The sequence below is a fragment of the Fringilla coelebs genome (genome assembly GCF_963513975.1).
Source record: "Fringilla coelebs genome assembly, chromosome: 7".
Classification (NCBI taxonomy): Eukaryota; Metazoa; Chordata; class Aves; order Passeriformes; family Fringillidae; genus Fringilla; species Fringilla coelebs.
The window spans coordinates 16,811,052-16,829,669 of NC_140035.1; the positions used below are offsets into that span (position 1 = coordinate 16,811,052).

General features: G+C 40.5%; 1 protein-coding gene across 2 annotated transcripts in view; it reads left to right on the forward strand.

Annotated features, from left to right (window-relative positions):
- Positions 1-1,531: 1,531 nt before the first annotated feature.
- Positions 1,532-18,618, forward strand: part of SLC4A10 (solute carrier family 4 member 10) — a gene marked incomplete at both ends in the record, with an annotated part of 144,247 nt that continues 127,160 nt past the window's right edge. For both annotated transcript variants that reach the window (XM_084209233.1, XM_084209234.1), the window contains one exon: positions 1,532-1,579. In XM_084209233.1, the coding sequence (XP_084065359.1) occupies positions 1,532-1,579 (48 nt within the window). The remainder of the gene's footprint in view (positions 1,580-18,618) is intronic.

Consider the following 18,618-nt stretch of genomic DNA (forward strand, 5'->3'; position numbering starts at 1 on the left):
AATGGCCTCCTGTGTTAATTACTGAGATCTGTAATCATGTTATGAAAATACACATCTCGCCTTTGTCTCAGAACCTGGACCATATCTGTTGTCTTTCTGTACAGTGTTAAATGTATGTGTCACTTTAAAGAACAAATTCGCGGTTGTAACTCAGAAAAATAGCCTCCTTCTTTGTAAAAATCAGCTTTGACTCCCCTTTCCTTCTTACTGCTCCCCCAGCTCTGTGTCTTGCTTGGCTGATGTACAAGTAATTCAACCTGGAAGATCTCTGGGAGACTTGAAGAACGTGTCCCATGGCAGAGGAAATTAATCAGATTTAGTGAAGCTGTTTATTGATCTACTTTTAGACTGCAAAGGATATCCAAAATGTAGGGCACGGCCTGCTGCTTTGGCAAGGAAATTAATTTAACAGGGAGATAGAAGTTTACTTGCTAGTTTATTTTCCATAATCAAATCTTTGTCAACTTTGATTTTTATGCACACTAGTTTGGATGGGCTTGTTTTTTTGGAAGATACACACTGGGGAGTGATGAAAATATAAACTTTTCTAGCTCAATTGTTTTGGTAGGAAGTGCCACACTTGTTCTTAGTAGTACAAGTACTGTGGGGACTCAACTTCTTAGTCCCATTTGGGTAGCAAATTTAGGCTTTGACAACCATTTGTGTAGCTTGTTGGGGTTTTGGTATAGCTGAATGTAACCACTGAGATGCAGAGCCAGATAGACTAGAAGAAGCCAAATGTGTAGCAGGCTTGAATGATAAAATTGGGTGAAAAAGAGGGTAAGAATCCTATTAACCCTTTACCGAAAAATATGGTATTCTGATATGTTTGTGATTTGCAGGTAGAAGGGGATGGTGGCGTTGTCGTGCGGGGAGAGGGGCAGAACACTCTTTTGAAGGTGCTGTCTGTACCTAAGGGTCAAAGTGGGGCAGGACCGAGTGAAGGGTCCCTGTTTCCTGGTACTCTTCTGGCGTTGGCTACCTGGCCCAATACTGCCCTGAAGCAGCAGTGCTGGGGAGCCTGCGGCTGAAGCGCTCAACTTCTGAGCTGTGTGCGGTGTTTTCCATAGTCTCACGCGGCGGTTAGCGGGGCCCGCTCCCTGCGCTCCCCGCTCCCCACTCCAGCGGGGTGCCGGTGTGCAGGGGCCAGGCGGCCCCGGCGGGAGAGGCCTCACCCCGCATCCCTTATCCCTTATCCCTCATCCCGCATCCCGCATCCCGCATCCCGCAGGTGGCTCCGGCTCCTGCCCCCCCGCGCGGGGCCGGCGGTGCGCGCGGCCATGTGACTGGCGCGCGCTTCCTGCCTCCGCGCCGGGAGCGCGGAGCCGGGAGCGCGGAGCCGGGAGCGCGGAGCCGGGAGCGCGGAGCCGGGAGCGCGGAGCCGGGAGCGCGGAGCCGGGAGCGCGGAGCCGGGAGCGCGGAGCCGGGAGCGCGGAGCCCGGCGCAGCCCAGCGGCTCCCGCAGCGCCCGGGGAGCGCCCCGGCCCGCGGGCGGCGGGGAGGGGGCGCCGCCGCAGCCCCGCCGCCGCCGCATGGAGACTCAGGACCAAGGGGCGCAGATGGAGCCGCTGCTGCCCACGGTACGGCTGCCGCAGCGCGGCCCCGGCCGGGGGGTTGCGACGCGCCCCGCGGGGAGGCAGCCGGGGAGGGGGCGCGGGGGGCCGCCTTCCCGCCCGCCCGCCAGTGCTGGGCACCGCAGCCCATTTCTCGGTGCGCGGGGAAACAGGTTGGCTCCCTCCGGTGCCGGGCGATGCCGCGGCGGCGGGAGTGTCTCGGCGCCAGGACGCTCGGGGATGGAGCGGTGTGTGTTTGTGCGTGTGTGTACGTGTGTCCCTCCAGGGCAAGCACCCTGCCCTCCGGGCCCCCGCCTCAGGCTTCCCTTTCCTCTCGGTACCCCCTCTCTTCGTGTCCCCCTGCATCCGACATCTCCTTTCTCAGGCTCTCTTGCCCCCCTGCTCCCCGGCGGTGGGGCAGCGCAGGGGAGTGAGCACCTGTGGGCAGCCCCGCGGGGATCCCGCTCCGGGTCCGGGGCAGCATCCCGGGGTCCCTTGCAGACCGCAGAGGAATCTGCTGAGGGCTGGCACTGACACGGCAGGGTCTGCCTGCCGCCGGATCCCGGGCTGCGTTTCGTGCTGCCGTGTCGCAGTCCCTTGTGCTCAGCCGTGGAGCTGGTGAGCCGGGGTTATTGTTGTCTGAGGGGACGCGGTGCACCCTCTCCTCGGAGCACAGCTACGGCTGGGCAGCCTTTTCCGTGCGAGTAGGAAAGAGATTAGTTGATGGGGGTCTTTTAACATCGTTAGATCTGTAGGGTCCCTTTTTCCTGCCAGGCCTTCCCCAGATACAGGGTTGCAAACACCCAGAAGGTTTAACTGTGGGTGTCGATCTGGATCTCATACCGAGATTCTGTTTGTGAATGGTGGTTCCTGCCTCGCACAGGAAATCTGTCTGGGGCAAGGAAGAGTCTCTCATGTACATACACAAGTGTCTGACTGTGCATACACATCCCTGTCAACACGCTGCATAGGTCTGTAGAGGCTTTGCTGCTCCTGAAATGGCTGTGTGTTAGCACGGCGAGCTGCACAACATTGACAAAGCTTGAAAGAGACAAGTCTCAGCTGCTGCAGGTTGATGAGATGCGCTCGTGGCAAGCCCGTTTTTCATAGGGTCTGTTCCCATCATCTGTTGACGTGGTCCATTTTGCAGGTTGGCAGGTTGCTACACAGTGTGAGGTTATCTCTGGCATCTTCTTTCTCCTTGTGGCAGGGACAGTTTTTTCCCATTGCTTTCTGGATCCCTTTTATGAATCTTACTTCCTATTACTGGCTGCTCTCTCAGTTTCTGACAGTGGAGTAGAAGGTCCTGTTGCTTTCGCTGACAGACTGGCTGCCGAGTTCCTTTCTGTAGAGAGACAATTAAGTGTAAACCAAGTTTCCATCTGTAGTTCATGACAGTGATTCCATGGAAGGCTTAGTCCTCAGTGTTTCACACTAATGCAGCAGTCAGTAGCAGTTTTGCTCTCGCTCATTCCTTGCTGGCCTGTGTGCTAGTCTCACTTTGTGTGTTGTCTCTGCGATGGCCACTGCGCAGGGAGCCAGAGGAGTCAGCTTTCAGAAGGCTCAACGTGCAGGATTGCCTTGGGCTGTCTGGCTTTAAATTTTGTTTCTCCAGGGCTGTGCCCAGAAAAAAAAGCTGTTGCTGTGGTTGAGAGCACCAAGGAAGATAATATTTCTTGTGTGCTGATGAGGAGACAATTGTCCCTTGTTCCCTCAAGGAGCCCTGCCTGGTGCAGTACCTCTCTGCAGAGCTGCAGGTCCCTGTCCATAGAGCTGCAGATCTTTGCTACCTTTGTGTTCTCGTTCCCACCTCCATTTACTACAGCTAATTAATTCAGTTGTATTTGCTTCAAGTGGGCACGGGAGACTTCTCCATGTACAAATGCATTGTGGCATGTACCCCAGTCCCCTCTCACTCTTGTGGTTTCTGAGAGGGCCTGTGCACCTCAACAACGCAACATTGATTTCTTGCCTCAATGATGGCAAAAGGCACAGCTCCTTCAAGATGTGTGTGTTTGTGCTGTGGCAATCTCAGCCTGGCTGCTGTCAAAGGCCCTCTAAGGCAGGAATGCCTTTTGCATGCTGGGAGGCTTGTACCTGGAGTCATGGCAGAGTTTGGGGAATGGGAATAGGTGAGAACTGATCGATGCTAAGGTCTGTTAGTCTGGGAGGTAATGTTGTGACATACCTTTAGAGGACTTCTGTTCTGGGGATCTATCCTCATCCTGACTGGAAACAGAACGGGAATGCAAGCTGTAAGATGAATACAGGTCTGTTCCCAAGTGTTGTCCCAGTTCAGTGGGCTCTGGGTATGAAGAAAAGGCTTCTAGCAGAGCTTTTTCCCTTCAGGGGTTAGTCTGGGGGCTTTGCTATATGCAACAGAATTATTTTTTTTTTCTTTTTGGTGAAACTGTACCATACTATATTAATTGTTATTGCTAGTAAGATTGAGAGTGTAGTCCTTTATTAATTTTATCTACTAATGGTGCTCAAAGATAGTGAAGCCTCAATAAAATTTCCCACCAAAATCCCACAGTCTGTACAAAGTGGAATCTACTTTTATTCTAGTGTGAGTCATGAGTTACTGATTTATTATGCAAGCTTTTAATTGAACACCCCAATTCCTAGCAATTTGAAAACTAATAAAGTACATTGTTGCCTGTGGTTCTGAGGAACGAAATCATTTCCTTGGCAATTTCCTGTCACTTTTTTTGAAAACAGGTCTTACACAGAGACAATAGCCTTGTAAGCAGTTGTGCTAATTTTTTTTTTTCAGCATGGATAAGTTTTGGTGAAAATTATTAGAAATCTATTGCTAATTTGCCATAAGTGCAATACTGTATAAATAAATTAAAAAGGAAATTGTTGAAGCTGCTCTTGGAAATACAGTCTTAATTTGTATTGTTCGGTACCTATACTAAATATGGTAACAAAATGTAGTTGTATGCTTTCAGAATCATCTAGTGATTTATATATCAGTCATCAAGTATGGTTTTTTCAGTGATTATTCAGAATGCTTTAAATAGTTGTGAGTAATTGAAAGATTTCTGAGGAGTCATCATTTGTTTACAGAACAGGGGAAACAATCTGCAGACCTCCACAAAGATCTTCTGTTGATTTCCTAACAGAGAACTAAATATTGTGAATTTGTTGTGTACATGTATACCTGATTGCATGGAAATTATTTTGAAAATTGTTGCTTTATTGTGACTTTATTGGCAATTTATTCATAGCACAAGTTGTTCATATTTGTTCCTGTAGATTCTGGATCTCTCATATGCAAGTCAAAACTGGTTTTTGAAATAGGATTGTTATTTGGTAGAGATTTGATATTTTGGATAAAAGGAGGATGTATAGATAAAGCACAGATATTTTTGCTAACTATTTTTATGTTTGGCATTTTTTTTCTGGTGTTTTCTGAAGGTAGCAGTAAAACCCATGCATGGAAAATAAAAGGCACTTTTTCCTTTTTAAATTCATGTCCTCTTGCCCTCCTCATTCAGTCTTAAAATTAAAGAGCTATTTTGTGGTATTTTTTTGTTGTATTTATTTTTAAATTTCTTGCTCCAGTCTCGTAGGTACAAGGCCTTGAAGCATGATGTTGCTGAGCTATATGTGGATGCTGCATATGCACGCACCACAGTGTATGATGTGTATGCTCTAGGTAAGGCAGTGTTTGTATCAAGAGCACTCTTGTGCTGCTGCAAATGGCACGCAGTTATTGCTGCCTGGGACTCTGTATGTGGGAGAATGGTATAACAAGATCTTGGGAAGTAACTATTTTTAATGTAGCAGGTGAGTGTGGGAAGCTGCTCACACTAACAGGCCAAATTCTTTTGCTTTTGTTAATGCTGAGTGGGCCCTTGGATGAGACTTGCAGATGAAATGTATTGCTCATTGTGAGAAGGGGGGGTCAGAGCCTGACCCCGTGGTTTGTATAACAGCACTCATTCCCAGCTCACTTCTCCAGAGTACAGCATTATAGCAACACTTAAGACAAGTTTATAGACTGCAGGAATGCTGTGATTCTTTTGGAAAAATACAGAGGCAGTATTACATTTTCAAGGCAAGAGTGCTGAGATAATGGCAACGTTGAAATTAAAACCCTAAAACTTAATTGTAAGTATAAATTTAGGAGTGAGTTTCTGCTCTCGGTATTTTCTTTATTACTGCCTGATTCCGAGTTGTAAATGAAAAGAAAAAAGAAAACTTTTCCCAGAAATTGCTAGAAAGAAATGAAGTAACAATCACAATCACATATTTATTTGACTCCCCCCAAATGCTCCCTTATATTTGCCAGTGTCACAGTTAAAAAAAAATACATCTGCATCATATAGTGTTCTCTGGTGTTTCTTTATAAGTATAAAGGACAGCCTGAGATATATTTGCACAATAAAAAAAAAAAAAAAGAGTACTGTGTGGAAATCATCCCACCTTAATGCATCTATAACTTGTTTGATTTCTTCCCACAAATTCTACTTGTTAAATATATGCTTTCAATTTCCTCTGTTGATAATTGTATCTTCTCTCTACTTTTTCCTTTGGAAAAAATATAGAATGAATTCTAAAGCAAAATACTTCCACTGACATCTTTTAGTGCTTCTTAAATAAGTAATGTTTACAGTTTCAATGGCTGAGAGGATTTAAGTAGGTGAGGGACTACTTAATCCACTGTGAAGTGTCTTAGTCAATTAGTTGTGTGTCTGATATGAGAAGGGAAAGCCATAGGCATTGCATGTTCCTTTCATAGGTTCAGGTCTGCCTCGTAAAAAGCCCAAATATTTAAGAATTGCATCTATCTGGCTCCTTTTGCCATAATAATGCCATTTTGATGTCATACAAATGTGTTCACCAATTTTCAATGTTGGTGCAGTTTAAAAGTTCTTCTCATGAAATGAAAAAAACTCGGAGCATACTTAAAGATAATTAAAATCCACCCTTGTTCTACAAGGTTGTTTATTAGGATAGGCAAGGTGAGAGTTGGAATAGATGATAAAGGCTATTGCTAAAAATAGAAGAAATGTCTTGGGGAAAAAAGAAGTTGCAGGGTGAAATGAGGGTAAATGAGGTGTGGAGTTTTGTGCAAACTTGGAGAATCGAGGGCATTATGGCTGACTGGTGTGAAAGGCAAAAGGGAGCTGACTAATTTCATGGGCAAAGAAGTGTAGGGACAGAGGCAGGAAAACCAGGGCCTTTGCCTCCTTGTCCAGCAGGCACAAAATAGTGTCCTGGATCCTGCGTCTTCTCCGTCTTTGCCGATTTCCCTGTTTTCCTACCTAGAACCTTTCCCCTTTGTTTCATTAGGTATTTATGAGACGTCACAAAGTTTATAAATAAATACATATTGAAATGTAGTGAAGATGTGAAAGATAAGGTCAAGATTTGCAAGATCTCAATTTTAATCAAACTGACCAGGAACTTGCTGCGAGAAAACAGGCGCAGTACCGTTACGTATTTAGGAGAAATTCAGTGTGCTAGTTACATGATATTACTAATATTTGGCATTTGTAAGGTATTAGCTGATTTGTGCAGTACTATATGTGTGTTTTGAGAAAAGAGTTGCAATTGTACAGCAGTTCAAGAACAACAAAAATGAGCACAGGCCTACAAATATGAAAGAGCGTTTGAAGGAACTGGGATTCCTTAGGCTGGACACGCGTGTTTGGTATGTAATACTGATGCAAAGAGCATCAACCAAGGGAAGGAATCCCTAACCAGGAGAAAGGGTTTGGGACAATTTTAAAAGCATGTTAAGGAAAGCTGTCTAATGCTAAGAGTGGTGTAGTAGTGGGACAAATTGTCTGGTATGTTTGTGGAGTCTATTACCCATCTCTAGGAATAGGTTAGACAGTTGTTGCTGCTTTAGAGCTGACTAATGGACAAGAAGACTTCATGAGATCTCTTCCAGTCCTATCATTCTGTGAAAAGAGCTCACTTTTGTCTTTTTGGCACAAGTATGTTATGGATGGAGGATAGATTAAGTGCAAACTAAGGAGAAAGAAGTAGTGTATCTGGATTATAAATGTTGATACCCTCAGTTAAGTCCACCTAAATAGGGAATTTACTATAAACATTTACATTTACTGTAAACATATTTAAAGAGTATCTTGCAATGATAAATGCTGTCTGTTGATCCATTTTGCTTCAAGCAGGTTTTAAAACCATGAAATGCATCATTTTTTGTTAATTTGTGTCTGCAAAATGCCAATCTGAAATGTAGATTTTTAAGCCTTTGTGGAATCCTCTTGACTTTTTAAAGAGTGTAGGACTCTGTCTGCATTAGTGAGGCTGCAAGAAGTTCCAGGACAAATTTCCCTGGGAGCAATTACTGTCACAGCAATTAGATGTGATACTCAAAATGACAGAAAATATTGCATGTTTGTGAAGGTTTTGGAGAGAGATTAAAAAAAATCTGCACCTTTTCCTGGAAACTTTTATTAGTAGTTAAAATGCTATAAATTCAAAATACCCTTGATCTGAAGCCACTATTTTGAAGTTCCAGATACCAGTCACTAGCAATTGTGCTGGATTATCTCTAGAGCCTTTCATAGTCACTGAAATCATGTAAGGATGGAAAAAAGACCCAACCCTGCTATTAGATCCTGGCAAGAATGAAAAATAGGTACTTAGACTGTAATTAGTCTGGCAAACAATGCCATTAAAGCTGAGAGCAGAATGCCATGTCTTTTCAGGAAGATGGTAGGTATGTGTAAACTTCCCTTTCATATGAATGTGTACAGGGGTTTTACTTTAGAGGTAAGCATGTCAAATCTGAAGACTTTTGAATTCTGAATACCACTGAAAACTTTGTGGTATCAAGGATATTCATAGCGTTGTAAATATGATTAGCAAATAAAGGCACAATGAGAGAGATTGTGTGTAAATTTTAAGTGCTTTAGATTTTTTTTTCCTATGGTTCTGACTAGTTGTCTTGATAGTTTTTATTTATAAAGTCAAAGAAGAGCATACACAGGGGAATAAAATTATTCTCCTGCTATACTCTATAATATGAAGAATGTAACAAAAATCAGAATTTCCTGTTGCCTGTGGAATAGTGGGCATCCATCTACCTTTGAATTCATGAAAATGGGATAACCTGTATCCATTTTCCTAAAAGTGCATTAAGCATTTCTTTTAATCATTTTTGTGACCTATTTAAGTAGCTACTAAAATAGAACCAGCGCGTCCCAGAACAGTACATTATCATGTCAGCAGAAGGGATATTATATGTATTGGTATTTTAAAAGAATTTTTGCAATAAAATTAGTTCCCTTCTGCCCCCTCATCCCCAAGTCTGTGCAGCAGTTGCTGCCAGCCATCTTAATGCTGCTCCTCAGAGACAGCTTAGTTTCCAGTTCTTTTGAGACTGTTGCTGCTTCATTTGAGGCTTGTATGTTTCCAAGGTACCATCACCACAGCAAATCTTCATGAAGTATCTGCAAGTCTGCTCTGGGCTGAGATTTTAACATACTTAACTTTTTTTCAGTAAATTTCATAACTTGGATTGTAACTCATGTTATCTATCTCCTTCAATTGGTGTTTTCCTTTCCCTTTATTTGAAGAGAAGATAGAAATGCTCAAACATTAAGACTTGACTGACTGTATAATTGTCTTTTAGAAAGCTTCCACTTTATTATGTTTTTCTCTTTATGACTGTGCTATAGTGAAATACTTAACTATGTCCACTTGTTTTTATTGCAATCTTATAATAGCTTTTGAAATGAAATGTAGCAATGAGCTGTAAAAGCACTCCTAAAGCTGTGTTTCATACTCATCTGAGAATCTTCTCATGAAAATTCTAATAATAAGTGACTTCCTTGTTTTGGGAGAAGCAGCTGAATGATTTCAGATCAGGTGAATATGCTCTCAGAAATAGCACTGAGCAGTGCAGAAGCCTTCATGCTTATCAAATTTTAGAAAAATGAGTTTTTTCTGTAGTGATCTGTATGGATTTCCCCATCAATGTCAAATGTGCCTCTTGCTTTTGGAATAACCCCTCACCATCAGTCCTCATCTTGTAGGGGAATGGATTGAGAAAAACCCTGCTGTGGAGTATACACTGAAAACTTGTGGAACTCATCTGATTTTGTCTAAAACAACACAGGCAGAAAAAGGCTTTTCAAGGATCTTTTAAAGAAAAAGCCACATTCAGCTTTAGAGAGGATGAAATGTTTTTTCAGTGATCTATACTTTGTGTTGTTTGATTGTGTTCATTTCAGTTGGTCTTGCCTCAAAGTTCAGGGCTCTGTGTCTGCTGTGTCTGAATCGATTTACTTTGGCCAGCAAATATGTGAAAATTTTTTTCTATTTACCCAGTGCCAGGTAGATGAGAGGTTTCTAAATGTTAGCCAGTAGTGCCCAGAGCAACACAACTGCAGTTGTCTCTGGAGTGAAGACCATTTGAAAAGAAGCAAGTAACTCTCCAATGAATATTTGCGAATTATGACTTTTCCCCCCCCAATTCTCTGTCCAGTGCTGGCCAAATTTGGGCAAAAATAACAGAAGCAGCAAAGCCCTTTTTGCCTTGAAAAATATCAAGCTGCTGAAGAATGTGCATGCTTTACCAAGGAGTGCTGCTGACAAGCCAGCTCGTGGAGGACAAGAGATGTTTCTGAGAACTGTACCCATGATGTAGGATTTGCCTTGGACTAACTTCTGCAACAGGAACTGTGTTCCCATTTGCAGATATTGTGGGGCTGTACATGGTAACAGAATTAGAGCTTGCAAACCCCAGTACATTATAGCCAAAAACCACCAAATCCCAAAGCTATCTTACCCTGCTTCCCTCCCCCAAATTTCTCCATGAATGTGAAACTTGTTAATATATGTATGTCTATGAAAAATGTTAAGCTAGAGAGTACAAATTGAACTATGTAAAATAATCTTTTGAAGAAAAATATGGAAATATTTCAGCTATCTAATGAAAGTTATTATCAAAACATGTGAATGTGGAGATATGTAAAACCTGACTAAATTGTTTTGCTTATTCTTCTTTGGGTGATTCAGACTTATACAATCCAGTCTGTTACACATTCATATGACTAATGTGTCCTGGGTAGTTCCACACAAAGGATGTAGGTTTTGATGATGCATCCAATGCAGGATCTGAGAAACTCTGCCGGGAAAGTAGCGTTCTTGCTCTGAAATAACTGTTTTTAAATCTAAAATTGTAGAAATTATGATTCCAAAAGGGGTCTGGTATTAAGATCAGCTCATCATATATTAATTCTGAGTAGTGTTTCAGGCAATATTAGAAACAGCTATCTCTGCAAAACCAATTCTTGGTGACTCTTAGACCACTAAAATTGCCAACCATGACACTCATCAAAAGTTAGTAACTATTTAATATTTATTTGCTTGTGTCTGTCTCTTTATTGGATTGCATATAAAGGATGGCTGTACAGAAAAACTGCTGCAAGGTAGAAAGAATCAGAGCCTTCTCTTCCATTCCCTTAATTGTGTGAGCTGACCTTGCATAAATGGCATGTTTACCCTTGAGAAAATTGGGCTAATCTGCTTTGTGCTTGGCATCCCACAGGAATAAACATGGTAAGAAGAAAGAATATTAAATCATGGATAAGATGCTGTAAAAACTTCTGGTGGTTATATTTTATGTTTATTTGTTTAGGAAAAACATGGTGTGAACTTTTTGGGATGGAGACTGTGTGGGTGCAGGGTCTGTCACTCCCTGGTGCTGGTCTGTGACTGGCCTGTTCAGGGGCTAGGACAGTACCATATGAACAACCAGCCTGCTTGGTAGCCTGATTGCAAACAAATTCATCTCTGGCAATACAAAAATCTACTTATTGTCTCTAAGTTTGTTACTCTCCAGACTGCTCGTGGAAATTACTGAGCTACTGTAGCGTAATTGTTATGACTGTAATCACATAAAGTGCTTGCTCTGAGAGTTCAAATAATAATGGTTATAAATTGTGAATGGACAGAGTTAAAAATACCTCTCAGTTTGTATTTTTTTTTTTTTTTTTAGAATAAGATAACTTCCAATTTTCATGCATGGCAAATAGAAAATTTTATGGAATAGAGTAAATGCTTTTTTATGGATATGAAATAAAAAAAAAATCCAGAGGATTATGATTTCTTTTGTACAAATACTGTAACTCACAGACTTTTATTCTAGTATATGCCATACTTTCACTTTTGAGTTTTTAATTTTTCATTTCTCAGTGATTGCAGAAATAACTGTTTATATAGTGCTTCCATTATGCATATTTATTAAAAAGTAATAAAGACCATTAAAATAAGTCTGACAAAATTGACTTGAGCAAAAAAAAAGTATTGATAGATGGTGTGTGCAACCTGTAATAAATTTTTAATGCTTCACAGTTGTACAGTTTTTAGTAACTCATTCTTAGAGTTCTGGGTCTAGTTCTGCTACTGATATATTATATATGGGAAAATAATTTAAATTTGTAGTTGTTATGACTTATTTTTTTAATGTGCCTTTTTTTTTTTTTAACAGTCCATAATGAACTGATTATTTTCCTGCTAACATTTGATATTTCTTCAGCAGGCTTTGCTTGTATATTTAGAAAGGATGTTTTTCTGTGTCTGTCTATGCAAATATAAAAATACATTTAATTCTAATGGGAATCCTTTTTAAAATTTCTTCCTGGTACATGCAATTCAATTGAATGGTTTCAGCTGTCAAGAAATACAAGGCTAAGTAAATTTTCCTTTGAGTTTGTTCACTAATACTGTGCTGTGTACTTGTTCTACTCCATTTCATAGAACCATAGAGTGGTTTGGGCTGGAAGGGACCTTAAGAATCATCTCACTCCAGCCCCTTTGTGCCATGGGCAGGGACACCTTCCACTAGACCAGGCTGCCCAAAGCCCCATCCAGCCTGGCCTTGGGCACTGCCATGAATTGAGGCATCCACAGCTGCTCTGGGCAGCCTGCTCCAGGGCCTCACACAGCATCATGGAATTATCCAGGCCCAGCCTTGGGTCTGGGTTGGAAAGTGCTTGACATTTCCTATTGACCAAACTTGTTCAAGGCACTGAAATCACATTGAGATTTATTACAATATTTTAAGCCTTAAAGCAGCTTCCAACAAGTATTAGAAATGGTGGTAGAATTAAAAAAAAAAAAGAAGGAAAATAAAAAATATGTCTTTTATTTATGTGGAATTGGAAAATGTGTAAATCCACAATCAGCAGCATGATTCCTTTACAAAATCTCAATTTTCAAGTGTCTCATATTTTCATTTTAGATAATTTTATTGGTGGGGATAGGGATACAGTGATAAGGAAATTTCTAGTATTTGGCAGTGTTAAATTACTGATGTGCCATAAGTGGTCCAAGTGTGAATATAATGCTTAGAGCAAGAAACAAAGAGAATTTTGTATCAAATCATTATTGTTAACTTTTTTGTTTCTGCTATAATCTTGCAATTTTATAACTTTGACACCAAGAAAACACCAATATTCTAGTTATTTATTTGAAAGTTAAAAAAAAAAGGCAAGATTTTGGCTCTCATGGTAGATTAAAAATGTGAAAATATCAGCCTTGATAATCCAGAAGGCAAAAATCGTCCTATGTGTGCTTCTTTCTGTATCTCATTTTTTGAGGCAATATCTTGATTTTTAGGTGCTACTGCTGGCTGTCAATATCCTCTGTCTGGAACGAACTTGTTTTTCCCCTGGAGTGGTTTTCTCTCTTCTGTGCAGCATGCTCATTGTCCAGGATATGCCTCTTTTCCAGTGCTGTGCTATACTCAGGCATTTCTTCCTGCTCTTCTCTTTCTTGTGCTGCACACAAGTGTGTGAGTGTGTCTGAGAGTTAAGTGGCTGCTGATGGAGACTCAGTATAAAAAGATGTTTCAGAGAGCCTTCTGCACATTATTTTTTAATTTCTTCAAAAAAAAAAAAAAAAAAAAAGGGAGAATACTAGATGTTATTTGACCTGTCTGCAGCTTTCATGGGGTAGTGACAGTGACCATCTGGCATGGTCTCAGATAATGTCACTGATGGTAGCCCTGAGGGCTGGCAACCTGAGACTGGGCTTTCAATTTCAGGACTGTAAAGTCTGGATCATATTTTGGTGTTACGTGAATCAGGATTTCTTGGCTAGTGGGGAAATTAATTCTGTTCAAATTGAAGCTCTTTAGATCAGGAGTTGTTCTGGAAATGAGCAATTCAAGAGACAGAGGATGTGATACCGTGAAAAATAAAGAAAAATTAAAAGTGAATACAGAATAAATCCAAATGATTTCATTATAGCAGAAATAGTAAATTTCATCAACATTTATCAATTACTAAGTTGAAAATGAGAGAAACGTTTTTGAGAAAGTATAGAGTTCAAGTGCAGAAATTACAGTGATGAAGGGTATTGTGGAGGCCATGCACGTAAATAGGTTAAAAAGGAATTAGGTAATTGAGCACAATGATCCTAATTCAACAGATGCAATCACCAGCTTAGGAAAACTTTAAACTGCTGATCACCAGAATGATGGATTGAATACCAGAGGAAACACCATTTACTAGTTCCCTTTTTCCCCTTGAGCAACCTGAGGCAAGATACTGGATTTCAAAGATTTCTGTGGTTCTGCTTTTGTTCTCCTTACTGGGGTCTGTGAAATAGCTTTGCAGGAATGGGGTATCTCTCAGATGGTTCTGTGTAAAAGGAAAACATTCTCTTTGGTCTTACCAATGACTCATTCACCTGTAGATGAGATAATTTAAAAATAGCAGGTTATCCAAAATGAGCCTTTCTTGTGCCAAAGAGTTAATTTTCTTTCTGATCAGTTACATTTTTTTGTTGGGTTGGATATTTCAGGAGAAAGTTCCTGGTTGAGAGGTCCCAAACATAGGAAAATGCAGAACCTCAAATGTTTTAGTAATGAGCAGCAGTGATCTAGGAAAGGCCAGTCCGACTGTGTTCTTGCTCAGTTCAGTAGCAAAGGGAGGAGAACACCGGTCTGCTCTACTTGTGCATTCTTGTTTTCACACAAGCAAATGAGACATCTATATGGGGATGTCTTCCTGGGCTTGTGAACTGTTCCCCAAAGCACCTCCCTTTGCTGAATTTTGGGGGTTTTGTTAAAGCCATAGCTCTGGTTGTTATCACAGATCTGATTTTTGAAAAATCCATGTTGCTTGCAAGAAGATTCTATGATCATTGAGAATGTGCTGCCCAGCAATTTATGGGCTTCAGCTGTGACAGACTTGCTTTGTATAAGAAACAAAATGCTTGCTTTTTACAGAGGGCAGATAGTTGTACATTCTTTTGCAGATTCAGGTATGAGCTTCAGAGGGGGGCACACGGCTGCGCCAGGAGGAGCCGGTGAAGGAGCTGATGACGGATGCCAGGAGCTTTGGCTGTAATTGTATTAATGCCAGGCTGTGGCCCCGATGCTCCTGGGACCAGCTGTGTGTAATTCAGCTGCTGGGCCCTAGATGGTGTCAGGCTTGGCTCTGCTGCTCTGTGCTCTTCCCTCGAGGCTTCATTGCGAGCTTTGCTCTGCAGATGAGCAGAGGAGAGCGCACTGCACGCCTGGTGACGGCACATTGCTCTTGGGATGTGAAACCGGCCTTGAAGAGTTCCAGGAGTTGGGAAGTCTGTTCGTTTCAAAGATCCCCACTAATTTTGGTGTTTCAGTATTTGGATACTGAGACAGCTAAGTTGTAGGTCTCCTGTTACTCTATAGTTTCACATAAGGGCATCCTGCTCTGTAATATCAAGCAATACATTCATGCATGCTCTTAGAAAGATCTGTTTTTCAAATGCATAAACACTTAATATGTTGGAGAATCAGCAATTGTTTTTATGTATCATTATGACAGTAACACTCCATGCAAAAATCCTCTATCTTCAGATGGATTAGAATAGACGCAAAACCAGGTTGCTAATTTACACCATGGCAAATATTAAATAAATTAAAGATATTTAAAAATATTTAAATTATTTAAAACAGTGTTCAGAGATGCTAGAACTAAAATGCAATGCTCACATCTGTAGTAAAGGGATGTTCATTAAATGCTTTTCTTGCAGGACTAGAAACTAGATGCTGTGTTGAAACATAAGGAAATCTAATAGAATACTTTCTGGGTCAGGATTAAGGAGTTATATTTTCAGTTTTGGATTGTATTTTGCTGAGAAATAAAATTAAATTCTTTTTTAAAGATTAATTTCCAGGTTTGGAAGTTTGGGCTTAAAAAAAATCTCAAATATTTTACCAATATTTTGGTCTCAATCTCTAGGTTTGGACCTGACTTACAATAAAGAAATAATCAGATACAGAAGGTTTTCCATACATATTTTTTGTTTAATGAGATTGTAAGACTTCACAAATTTTATTTAGGAAGGCGCAATGCATTGCAACTTGATTGGAACTGATGAAGTTGCCCAAGATTAATATTAGAAAGTAAAAAAAGGATTTCTCTCTCTCTCTCAAGTATTTCTGTAGTACTTTTACAGTCTTCACAAACATACACCAGCATCTTGTTTTCATATGCAAACATCTTCATCCTTTTACTCCTCTTTTCTTTTCTTTCTCCGTTTCTTTGGTTCTCTCTTTATCCATTGTGCCCCACCATCAGGAGCAGATTACAACTCGGTGTACAGGCTCTGTACAAAGCCGGTTTTGGAATCCTGTCAGCTGAGAGCTACAGTGGCAGCAACCTGAAATTAACTTAGAGACTCAGGATCCTAATCACTGGGTTTGTGCTGCTTCAGCTGTCTGCGTTTTCAGCCAGCTAAACCGAGTCTGTGTTACTTGCAGATGTGTGATAGAGCAGATGGGTGGGTCACCTCAGGATTCATTCAAAGTTGAGAAACCAGCTGGGAGTAGAAAAGGCAAGAAAGCCTTTCTTCCACATAGTACATGGATGTACTAAAGACGATGGGTTCCAACTTTTGAAATTTAAAGGATACGTACACGAAATTTCAAAGAAATTCAAACAAAAAATCCTACTGGGATTCCAAAAAAAAGATGTGGAACTAGGTTTGGTGTAGTATTTTCATTGAATTAGACTCTTGGGAAACTTATCTGATTAAAAGCCCCACAGAAACAAAACAAACAAACAGAAACTAAACTATCCTTTAAATGCTGTAATTTTCTGACAAAATAATGCAAAATTGACACTGATCAATATGTTACTGCACATGCAGCCACCAGATCTAATGCACCTTGTTTTCCTCTTCAGTATACCTGCATTGTTAAACTAACAATTGAGAATAGCTCTCTATTTTTTATTTTGAAAATATCTAAAAATCTAGCTGTAAAGCAAGATTCAAAATAGACTATTTAACTAAAATTACCTAAAAGCTAATTTAAATAATATTTGTATGAATTTTGTTTTAAATTGATCTATTTTGCTTAGAGCATGGTACAAAGGGGCAGAACCTGGAGAGAGAGAGAGCTATGCAGGCGAGATGCCTTTGGCAAAGTCTGCTGTACATTTGCTTAGTCAAATGCTTAAAGTTGTTTATTTCTCTAGGTGCCTTTTAGCTTTCATCCCCTTCAGCAATGCTGGATCTGTTCTCAAACTGTATTTTCTTTGTGATCTCTCTAATGGGATACTTCCTGCTACTGGTTTCCTTTTGGAGGAGACAAAAAAACCCCCAACCCTGTTCTCTCATTTACTTCTTTCTGTAACAGATTGGCATAGACTAAAATAGGAGTGCATTTTCAACAGTCCATTTATGGCTTGAGAACATCCTCTGGATCACTATAGCATGAATAGACTAATATGATATATACTTAAGGTTCCAGGTAATTAGTGTCTGTATTTCATAATTTGGATTCTTTACGGAGTGTAGGGAGTTTTCAGGTCATATTGCTGAAACGCAATCTCTGAATTGCTGCTATGATTTGAACTGGCTTCCAAAATCTTGTTTTCTAAAACAAGCAGGAAAAAAAGTAGAGGGACTCTTTTTTTACCTCTCAGTATTGCCATAAAGCATTGGTGATATAGCTGCAGTTTCTCTCCAGCACCCATGAAAGCACTTGATCCCAATTCCAAGGTGAATAACTGACCCACCCCAGTGAGTTGCAGCTGGACCTCTTAGTGAGCCTTTGACAGGATTGTGCAGAAAATAGGGATTGCTGGTGCATTGCAGAGGGTTCATGAGGCTTCATGTTGCGTTTGCTGAAGTTTCGTGTGTTGCATAATTTATTGAAGGAGTTATTTTCTTCTGAATTGGCTTAATTAGTTCCTTTTTAATAAATGAAACTTCATCCAGTTCCTATAGCAATTACTGGAATCTCTCACTGAAGTCTTACAGGATAATTGAGTGCTTTGTATATGTATCAATCTGTAAGGTTGTTTTGTGTAGTGTTTTTTTTTTTTAATAGTTTTTTGTATTTTCTTTTTTGCAGGTTTTTGTTATATGAGGGAATGTTGTGTGAGAAATATACTTTTTAGACTAGTTAAACAAGACCACTCTACAGAATTTCATAATAGTGTATGATTCAGCCAGTCTACTGGAGGGGTTCATTCTAGCACCACATTTCTCTCCAGCCACAATTATTTTTGCATTCTTTCCTCAAATACTTTATGATCTGCATTAGGAGATCATAGCCTTCACTATGTTCACAGACTTCCATCTTGACCTGTGTGTACTTGATTTGCTAGGGATCCCAGCCTTCAGTTGGAGTTGATTGTAAATATTTTTAAGAACTTGATCATGGGCTGGGGATGCTCAGCATGGCCCGAATGGGGACCATGGGAGATTGCTGGCAAAAAGGATGATTGCAACCACGCATTATTAATTTCATTATATTACAGTAACCTATTTCTAGATGGCAGAAATTCTTTCACTCTGGGCAAATTTTGAACTGAAGGGAAGGGGCAGCATTTCTAAGTTACTTTTTACATGCTTAACTTGTTCTTTAGCTTATTTTTTAACTGATTTTTCTTTTTGCTGTTCATAATTTGACACCAGTTTATTGGCTGTTGTTTCAAAATAGGAATGAAATGTTGCTTTGATTATTATTTACATTTGGAAAATGTGGTCATTTTGGTGGCAGATATAGAAAGACTTTAAAGGCAAAAAATCTTTGCATACTGAAGGACTTTGTTCACTTAAGGAGACCGAATTTT